This window comes from Dysidea avara, chromosome 2 (assembly GCF_963678975.1).
Source record: "Dysidea avara chromosome 2, odDysAvar1.4, whole genome shotgun sequence".
NCBI classification, from domain to species: Eukaryota; Metazoa; Porifera; class Demospongiae; order Dictyoceratida; family Dysideidae; genus Dysidea; species Dysidea avara.
In genome coordinates this window covers 34,688,528-34,699,587 of record NC_089273.1, presented here as the reverse complement: position 1 = coordinate 34,699,587, position 11,060 = coordinate 34,688,528, and the positions used below count along the sequence as shown (strand labels likewise).

General features: G+C 36.7%; 1 protein-coding gene across 1 annotated transcript; it reads left to right on the top strand.

The window, feature by feature from the left end:
* The first annotated feature begins 6,666 nt into the window (after positions 1–6,666).
* Positions 6,667–11,060, top strand: LOC136248037 (uncharacterized). Its single transcript, XM_066039853.1, has 3 exons — positions 6,667–6,863; positions 9,899–10,180; positions 10,389–11,060. Exons 1-3 carry the CDS (start codon positions 6,816–6,818, stop codon positions 11,058–11,060), a joined length of 1,002 nt encoding a protein of 333 aa, XP_065895925.1. The 5' UTR covers positions 6,667–6,815.

Sequence of the window (11,060 nt, the reverse complement as noted above, 5' to 3'; positions counted from 1 at the left end):
GCTAGCTTGTATGTACAAAATTATTAGAACAATAGATGATTAGGAATTTATTTAACATGTTATTAGAATAATGATGGAACAGCTGGCAGCGAGCAGAAGATTAACAACAGGCTGTTGTGCATGTACTTACCTTTTTATAAGTTTTCTATACCGTTTCAAATTCAGTGTCATGCTGCTCACAAAAGTTTTGGGTCTCTTCTCAGATCCATTGAAGTGTGTGACGGTTTTCTAATTCATAAATACGTGATTTTGATTTACAGATATTTAACGTCATCAAAGTTTAGTGTTTACAGTAGAACTAAGCATAAAACTACACCGTTTTAAAGAGACGCTGAGGATTTCAAGACTACTACTCTAAGATGCAAAATAATTTTTTTGGGAAAGATTTTTAAACAGTGTATGAATGTGTTAATATTAGTATTGAATTTTTTAAGCAACATAGTTATTCTGTGCGGACGACAACAGACACAACTCAATTACTTACCCATTGCACATGCACAGGGAAATAAAGCTAATACTATACTTCTTCACAGGTAAGAAGGTGGTTTCATTTCCTCTGCGATTAAAACACAGGTCAGCTTTGGTGACGTCAGATTTTCTAGAAAGGCTACGTACTAGACAGGTTTTTGCAGATCTAGATGCAATTTCTCACCTTCAGCCAATGTTACCATTGTTCTCACTACATCAATCATTTTAATTCTGAGTTGATTTTCAGCATTCGAAACATCAATATCATGTACTTAGTTATTTTCTGTCATTTTGTCCATATTTTAGTGAGCCAACGTTGATGAGAGAATCAAGTTTGTAAGAGCGATCAAAGACTTTCTGTTTTCAGCAAAAGTTTTTCCAAAAATTCAATGACATAAATCAGATGGAAGTTATATACTCATATTGTTGGTCAAGATTACAGACTTCACTTTATAATTGTGGGTTTTGGTTATCAAATTTATAACTCTTTAAAATAACAAGTACACAAAAAAATTGGAATTTTTAAGACCATAGCACATCGATAAAAGTAATGAAACAAGCTGGAGTAGTGCATGATATTAAATCACATTAAAACAATAAGAAGTGTAATATCCCTACTGTGCTCAAGAAATGCACAGTAGCGATATAACACTTCTTATTGTTTTACTGTGATTTAATATCATGCACTACTCCAGCTTGTTTCAGTATTTTCTATTGATGTGCTATGGTACCTACTCTAGTTGAAAAATTCCAATTTTTTTGGTACTTGTTTGTTAACTTTTTTTGTAGATAATATTATTATGATTGGTGAACCCATGTATACTGCATATGAAATGGCACCGCACAACCTAGCTATATCGTCTGAAAAGTGAAGTATCCATTACACTTCGTTGTCAGCTATGTTCAACCCGTTACACAGCAGTACAAATCAAGAATTGTTTGAAAAGCATCTCTGCCACCCACGCAAACCGAAAGAAAAGGTTGGTGCCGCGCACCCCAGTAATATCAATTATCGTCTGAAAAATGAACTATCCATTAAGCTTCATTGTCAGCTATATTCAATCCGTTACACAGCAGTATGAATCAAAAACTATTCAAAAAGCACCTCTGAAATCAAAATAGCCACTATGAAAAATACGGACAATTTCCATTACAAAGGAAGCCATCATGTGCTACCACCAAATCAACACTTTTCGTTGTCAGCAAAGATGAATGGGATACAAAGGAGGACACTGGTAAGTTGATGAAGAATGCATTGTATGTATGTCCCAACACTGATTGTATATACTGCGGTATGCCAAAAAGTGCTATGCGTTATTGACATTTGAATACATGGTATTAATAACAGGAAGATATCACAGTATATCGATATATAGTTAGCTTGCTATTGTAACTACTGCATTATTCCTTGGGCCTAGTATGAAGCAGTACGCATCCAAAAAAACTAGTTCAGTACAAGTAGGCATGTGTTGTAATGTGACAACCTCAAGTTTTTGTTTAGGGCGTGTCTGCTAAACCATCAACAAATTGGGTAATTAAACACCCAAGGCTAGCTGGGTTAAAAGCAATCCTATACTGGTATTATTGATATACCAGTATTTTGATATATTGGTTATCAAAGGCTGTCATGATAAGATAATCGGTTATGATAATATCATGATAAACGGTACTACCGGTATATCGCAGAGCACTAATGCCAAAAGGTATCTCTCGGGCAGAAGTGATGTCAAACAGTGAAAAAATCAAGTCCGTAGCCTTAGCCGTTATCGAGTTACGCTTGTCTGAAGGCATCAGTAAGTTACTTTGTCAGTCAGTCAGTCAGTAGAAAATCCCGTTAAATATTTTTTTTAATTCTGTAGGAACTTGTTGAAAGTGTTTTGGGTCAATCTGAAAGCTTGTTTGGGCTTAGTTATACCTAACCAATACTGTCTCATTGTCGTCAGGGAAAATTGACGTTGGTTTTTGGGTGATGCTATTTCGTGGGCCATGCCTACTCCTTTGTGGTTCCTACTATACACTACTATCATACTGTATAATACAATATACATTCCACTTTTACCTCTATATGTCAGTGGTCGACTTGCTAGCAAAATGGCTGCCAAGAATTTTGCACACAACTTTTTGATGTTCAAAGAACTTTGTTCTACAACACAAATTAAAGCTGGTGGCTTTCTGTTGCACCAAACTGTTTTTTTTGTTAGCATGATCAGAGTGGGCATAATGAGAGGTCCAAGTTACAGTGGCTTATACGGATGTGGTGTATGCAGTTTTAAAAGTTTCGTGTGGCTTTAAGGGTTAAAACTTACCACTTAAAAAAATCCCAGTATCAGTGACTTGGCTACTTGGGCTCAGATTTAGACTTTTCCAGGTTAGCTAAATCATTTTGTTTCTCATATAAGCTCACAGCAGTACTTATTGATAGTATGAACAGTACTATTAATTTAGTAACCTTGTTGACCATTAAAGCTCTCTGTCACAAAGACTGTGTCACTTGTTGGACATACGTATGCTAAGATATGATTGAATTATTATTTTGTCCATATGTTATAGTTAATCCACAAAGCTACTGTGTTACCCATGAATTAGCAGCATGGTGATAGAAAAGAAATAGATGGATTCCAAACAACCACAATATTTATGCATTCTGTTGTTAAACTTTGCAAAAGTATCACTGCTTGAAAGGACAGCAGCACATTGACAAGTACTAACATCAAAATTAAAACCCACAATCACAAGTTTAAGGTACAACTATAAAATACCAAGCAATTCTCTGTATCAGCAGTAATCAAGCAAGGGTGTGGTACTAATTACCACTACAATATTTTTTAGAAAGGACCATACACTTTCTGGAGGTCCTTGTATACAAACTTCAGCTATGTATGACACACACATGTACCCACGCATGCACGCACAAATGCACACACACACAGAGGGACAAATAATTCAAACATTTAACTATCTGTTCTTAAAAGGAAGCAGAATAGCCATTCACTTTACAGGGATGATAATCGGGACGCACATTTTAACTAATTATTAATCACAAGATTGCGCTGCACTGTTCTTTTAATGGGTGGGACAAAGCTGAAACAAAGCGAAATTGTAATAATGTTTTCCAGCAATTGATAGTTGGGGATGCCTGATGTTGCCACTCGTTCCTTTGCATACAAAACAGTATAAGGGGAAATAGTAATGTTATATTTGAGTAGGAAACATAGAACTAAAAAGCAAGGAAACAAGGGAGGTCTCTATACCAGTAGCTATACACTAGTGGATACTTAATTCTTACTTCAGTCATAGCTATATCGAGTCTGTAAACACAAGCCACAGAATGAAAATAGTTAACTCTTATACGGAGATATAACCTGTTGTGTGATGGGGTGTAGTTTGTGTCCACATGCCATGTTTTTGCAGGACTGCCTGGTAACATCTATTTATAACACTAATCTCAGAGTATAAGCTTGTAATCTACAAAATGCTTTTAACAGTATAACATCACAAGCATAGCCGGAGTAGCTACACATTTCAAGTCAAATAGTTACATATGACCTTCCAAACTTTTTCATTAGAGCTACATGTGTCTTTGTGTAGTCTCATCAGATAATTATGAAATAATTTAGTTTCACTTGTATTGTGGTTTTGAATTTTGTAACAAAAGTTGGACCATATTTTATGAAAAATAGCAGCTTGCTTGAAATTCTACTAAATATATGTGACTGGATCTGGGAAACCCGACACAATAGCCCATTTTCGAATTCCTGTTTAGTAAATGTTTATAATCTAATTAGCCAAGTGTATTCCCTAGCAATGTTTCAGCCTCATATGCCAATAACTTTTGGAGTTACAGACCTACAAAGTAGCAACAGCTGAAAAATTGATTAGTACAGCAAGTATCTGGAAAATAAATTACAGGTGTTTACTAAAACGGTTGTAGCTTACGAAAGGATGGACATAATGGGCTGCAATTTTCACCACCGCGTTTGCCATGAATAGGGGAATCATTTATTCGGTAAGTTTGTCCTTTTATCACCTTACTTCACTGGATACAAAGACAAAATTCATGAAGAAAAATTGATCATGCATGATTGCTTCGACGTCACGTAAACAAATACTCATAACTTACGTATCCTTGGGTCTACTGCAACAAAACAAAGATTTTCTAACTCCTCTTGAGGAGGTGAATAAGATGGTATCCAGGTTTGTATTGGTATTCCCTGCCCTCACTAAGAAAGAGGCATTCAAAAAATTTACGAATTTTTTTCAACAATACGCAAATAATTCACCATTTGTTTTCAATGTTTTATACTGGAAATTTATGCTTGTGCTATTGTGTTGGGTTTTGGCAGATCTGGTCACATATGTGCATCCCAGTCATTTTTGGATATGAAAATCTCATAGATGGGAGAAATCTGAATTTCAAATTTCAAGGTCCAAGAGAGACCACTGGAGTACATGATCCAGTCCAACACTCTACAAGTTGGAGAGAAAGCCGGGCAGATAGCGTACACCTGTACGTTTAAATGTGAGAATTTACTTTGCATCACATAAGGGGGTTTTCTGGAAAAGCTTATCTTGAGATATTTGCAAAGAAACAAGTTCCCTATAAAAATCAGGAGACTGTTTTCTTACATTCAAACTGCAATATGACCAGAGGAGACCATCACAACACAATGCTTACACCTGTAACCATACATACGTACATTTATTACATGCTTCATCCATCCCTGCAGAACTAAATGGTTTAGTTATGAGGGAGGGTATGGACAGATATAGTAAATGGTTCATACAGTTCAGTAGTAATGTATAGTAGGGTTAGGGCCTCCCACCAAAGAATATCACCCCCTAAAATGGACCTCAAACAAAAAAGAAATGGACACACAGAAGGACAAAGTTATATATGCAAGTTCATTACTGAATCCTAATTTAAGTGTAAGTATGAGTATAAAGAATGATGTTTATTTAGCCAGTCAGTCAGTAGAACATTTCAATCAACAACAATTTCAGTATGCCCCTGCATCTATTAACATCAAGTCTTTAATTTCTAATGGCACATATCACAAAACAACTACCCTTCCCACAGTTCATCATTAATTCATACAGATCACCTTTATCATTTAATTTTCAGAAACCAAAACCCACAATCAATAATAAAATGTAGTCATATAAATACAGCAACTATATAGTGACCATTATGATCATCTTTGTATGTATTAAGTGCCTGTAGATTATTTATTTTTTGAAAAAGTCTATACAATATCTGGAGGCCTTTGTTAAAACCTAATCCATTAACCGTTAGGTCTCCTGGAGCGATAATCATATAGTGTCCACCAAAACATGCTATATCAGACAAACTACAGGTTTAAATATATATGTAACAATTTCACACTTCTGATCAAAGGAGCCGCCCAGGCTACATTTCATATGTAGCCCAGCTAGCCAGGCTACGTACAAAATGTAGTTGGGCTACAACTGGGCAGTGATTATATAAAGCTGATGCCAAAATCAACTGTGGGGATCGATTAATACTCATGTGATTCACTTGTATTTCGCCATGAAAACCACTTAGACGAAGAGAGTTTTTGGTATACTCGCCATCCTATGAGTTTAAAACATTGGACTAAGGTGAGAACTAGTGCTATAGCTTATTCGCTGATCATTTATGCATATTTTCGAATACAGACATGCTCCCATCATGGAGCTACCATTCTGCATGAAGAAACCACTCTAAAAGTAAGCTTACCTATCTAGGCCTTTAGTTAACTCTGTAATTATTCCATAAATGATTCAATAGCACTGATTAAAACATTAAACTCAGATAACCAAAATTTTCTGTGATATTTCTAGGATATGTCTGTTTATTGCACCAAACGTAACCAGAACGTACTAGTTGCTGAATCATAATCGAAAAATTTTAGGGGTGCATATATAATACATCCAGTTACTGCACTTGTATTGGCTTGGGTGATTGATCACCCTGTACAGGCTATCAGCCTAACAAGTGTTACATATTAGCTGTAATACTGGACATTCGGGCTTTGCCTGATATGTATGCCCTCATGCCCATGATACAACTATTACAAAACCTATACATACATTTGTTCGCTATGGAATAAGGAACACTGCTGGAATGTTGTTGTTTACTCAGCATTAACCACAAAGTTGATATTAAACAATGAACACAAACAATGGTAAAATTGGCAAAAAAAAGGCATTGTAAGTGTACGCAACAGCATGAGTTAAATCAGTCTCTACCACTACTCTGTAATGTTTCCTTACAGCAAAATCTTCTTCCAATGCTGCTTTCTACGAGCTTCAGCAAAATTTGTCTTCACACATGCATTTAACAGCACATGGCTACTTCTTTTGTGCTTAAGACAACGGGAGAACAGCCATCACAAGTAAGTTTGATTAATCTGTTTCACTTCAACGTAATATAAGACAGTATTAGCGACTATAACAACACTACTACAGCCTACTCTAGCAAGATAACTTCAGGGGCGGATCTAGGATTTATAAAAGGGGGGGGCTAACTCAAGGTACTAATCTCTTGGGTATAGGTGTGTGAAGCACACTTCCCAGCATGAGGGGGGTCTGGGGGCATGCCCCCCAGGAAAATTTTGAAAAATAGATGCTAAAATACTGCAATTTGGAGACATTTCCACATAAAATTCATACCTGTAGATATTTTATATACTGCCTTTAGATTATAGGTGTGGCTCTCTGAAGCATTTTGCTAATGGAAAAGTTTGGGTAGGTACAGACAACCAAATACATGATGCACCCCTCTCACAATTGCACAACACTGAATAGGTGCATGTTAGAATAAGAATGTTGAAAGTGGAAAATTTTGAAATTTGAACAATACAAGATTGAATCTGAGAGCAAATTAAGTATTGCCATACATATTAACTACACAAGTAGATGAATGAAGCCCTTTAAACAGACCAATGCACTTCATTGTATGTATAGGTGCAGGCAGATTTTGGAAAAATTCCATAACAGAACCAACTACATGTTTCTAGTGAATGTTCTATTAGAGTAGTTAGCTGACTGCTCTATTAGAGTATCTCGATCTTGTACACCTCCAATGCTGATCCTTGTCGTTGTTGTATAAACTTTAGCATAAATCCACTGATAATACCTTGGAAAGATGTTTATAAGGTGGTTTTATGAGTATTTGTATTATTAGTGATCATATAATTATGCTAAGACAAAATTTCATTATAATACTCAGTATATTGATCAAGTAAAGCCTAAATATGAAGGGGGGGCTTCAGCCCCCAAAGCCCCCCCCCCCCTTGATCCGCCCCTGAACTTCTCCATAATATTCAACACTCTCGGACTATTCCATGTAGGTCTAGTAATCCCAGGAAGTGGAGCTTCTATGGGCATGATCATTTTAGTATAATACACTACCTTTAGAAATGCAGACCAACAGAGTTCAAAATACGTGACCTAATTTTAGAAAACCATCGATATTCGCACAATTTTCAAAATGCATTTTATTTGTTCTTTGTTTTCTACAGGGACAGAGGAATAGACTAGCTAAATTTCAGCTTCCTAAGTTAAGCACCATTGGAAATACAGCACTAGACAGCCGGACGAGCAAATAAATTGATATCTACAGAAGCTACCGAAAAAAGAATCTACAGGCTCTTACATAAACCATCATAACTTACTGATACAATGGCGCACGGAGTTGAATCTTGGCTCATTCTGTTCACCATGAATTTGTGCATCCACCAAGGTATAGCGTTTTCCCCAGGCATGCTTCTGTATTCGAGAAGGAAGGCAAAATTCACTGAAAAATGATTGTCGGTAAATTCTTTCGTCACCATAATGTAAACAAACGTCTGTAATGTTTAAATCATTTTGTGTATGAAGAAGAAACAAAGATGTTTGTACTCCCTATGAACAGGCGGACATGATGATACCCAGGATTTATCCATTGGAGGCTTATTTCGCCCACCAGTGAGGCGATAAAAACTTGCATTTTTTTTTCTTTCTGGAGCTTGCATTTTTTACCCATAGTTTTTAAATGTGTTTTATTACAAAAGTACTATTGTGCGTATATCGACAGTTTTCCAAAATTCGGTCACATATAATCAATGCATAAGTTATATCGCTTGGTGCCATATGGAGCCTATGATGATTAACGGGGTTAATCATGTTATACAGCTTATCACTGGTAGGACTGTATAATGGTAGGACTGTATAATGGGAGTTCCCATTTTCTTGGTAACAAGTAAAACTGAATACCAGCCCCATTCACGGTATCAATGTTGACCAGACATGCCTTCAGAGGAACTATAGTGACAAAGAGGGATATGAAATGCTTTAACAAGTTTAATTAAAATGTTCTAATGACTGACTGTTTGGATAACTATTACCTTCACAAAAGCATTGCTCAATAATGCCTAATGCTACAGGTTTGATCTAATTATGTTTGACATCACTCAGGCGTAAGGTGTACCTTTTAGCCCAACCACAGCAACTATGGTGCATACGTCATGGACTTCACTTGGTTCAATTAGATAGCTTAGTACGTACAAATAAGAAACATTATGGTATTCAGCTTATGACTGGTTGGTAACCACAAAATCAATTGGAGCTTTTAGTCCAGCACATGTTTGTAATATTAAAGGGTAACAGACCACAACACAAAGACATACTGTGTGTATATATCACAGATTAGAGATACACAAATTTATTCTCACCTCAAAGCTGTAGAGATTCAACTTGTACATAGTTGCCGGGGAAATCCAGGATGTTGGGAAGCAGTTTGTTGTCCTTCTCACACCATTGGTAGTGTTTCCTAGCAACAATATTAACAAGTTAAATCATAGATAATATACACCCCCATGGATTGGAAACAAATCACGTGCGCGTATTAGTTTCTATAGAAAACGGCGGTTCCACCCTAGTTTCGCGCGCCAAGAAATGAATACTCTGGCTTGTGGTCGTATCAACCTATGAACACGTAGAAGTGCTACCAACTGTTATTATAGATGGTATTATGGATTGTTTGGCTGTGTAAGCCGCAAATTACTGGCGCGTTTTTATAGTCGACTTGTGGTGAGTCATTTTTGTCACCACATAATCAGCCAAACCAAGGTTTACATTGCAAAATTGCGCTTATATGTAGTACGGTGTTGTTGTAACGCATGGCTTAATGTATGTTTCAAGCTGTTTTGTACTCGGTTTTGTGTTGCTTCAAAATTTTATGCACTGGATTTTGTCACCACATGTACTCAATGCCTAGTCTTCTGAGGGCTCTGAAATTTCTGTGGATTATTTCTTAATTGTTATATTGTGGCCTAAAACTAATGCATTTGTATTAGCATGTTTTTCTAACGTATTACAACACAATGGGTTCCATTTAGAAAATTTCTGTGTTTGTGGTATGCTTAACCTTTCAACATTGATTTATTAGCCCAAACTGATGTCTGGAAAGAGGAAGAAGCGTGGTAAAGGATCCAGGAGTATATCTCGGATTGGGCGCAGACGCAAGAATACATTGTGGAAGAGGAAGAAAACATGTACTAACACCTTGAATTTAGATAGCGGTTCAAGTGGATTTCCTGAGCCAGCTGCATCAAGTGATGATACTGAACTAGAGGAGTCGTCACCTGAGGTCCCCTCAGATTTAGAAGATATCGTCTTGGAAATTGTTGCTGAACTAGATAATTCCCCTGCAGCTATACCATCTACTCTGGTAAGTTCAAATGGAGTTTTGGGGCAATTATGCAAAAATTGGGGCTAGTTTTACAATTTTAAAAACTTTTAGCTAGCAGATTTTCCCAATGCTGAAATTATTTGCACCATCTGTTTGTAAGCTATCACCATGCATTTTAAAAATTGTGTGTGTGGATACCAGTTCTCAGATTCAATCATATAACTCTGACGTTTTATATGGTATATAGGAATCCTTGGACTCATGTCACGAAGCAGTTGTTGCTAAAGGGCTTCCAGACAATTGGTATTTGAACTATGTATCGAACAGTGAATTGAGATGCTTTGAAGTTGTTCGACAGCCTTCCCCTCACAAGCCGATGACAGTTTTACGTTTGTTATTAGTAAACACCAATCTTACTTGGCAAATTTATGTTGGCGGACATTTAGTTCCCACACAATCTGAAATTCTGAACAATTTACCACTGATGATGACTCCAGAGCTTGTTGTGAACACCATTTATGCAATCTCTACTGCCAATATTTGCGCTGGGAATTATGAAGAGCGTTTTGTCACTTTGGCCTGTCTAAGGAAGGGAAGGTTTTCATCAAGGAATGGTGAACAGGTGGCATTCTTAGATGAGTCTTTTTTTGTAGAAGTTGGAGGAATCCAGTACAACAGCACCATTAGACACTGGAAATGTCATCTACTAATTAAAGATTTAATTTGTGTTCCCTGCAATCAATTTCGTAATAACCTTCGTGCACTGGCTTGTAAGCTAAGCAGATGTATTACAGGTGTCCCATCACTGTACACCAATATTCGGTTTTTGAGAACCCCACAGAAGACAGCCCGTTTGATTTCCCTCAGAAAAAGCATTAAGATGAAAAATCGGCAACTGAAACAGTTAAGATCAAAGTAG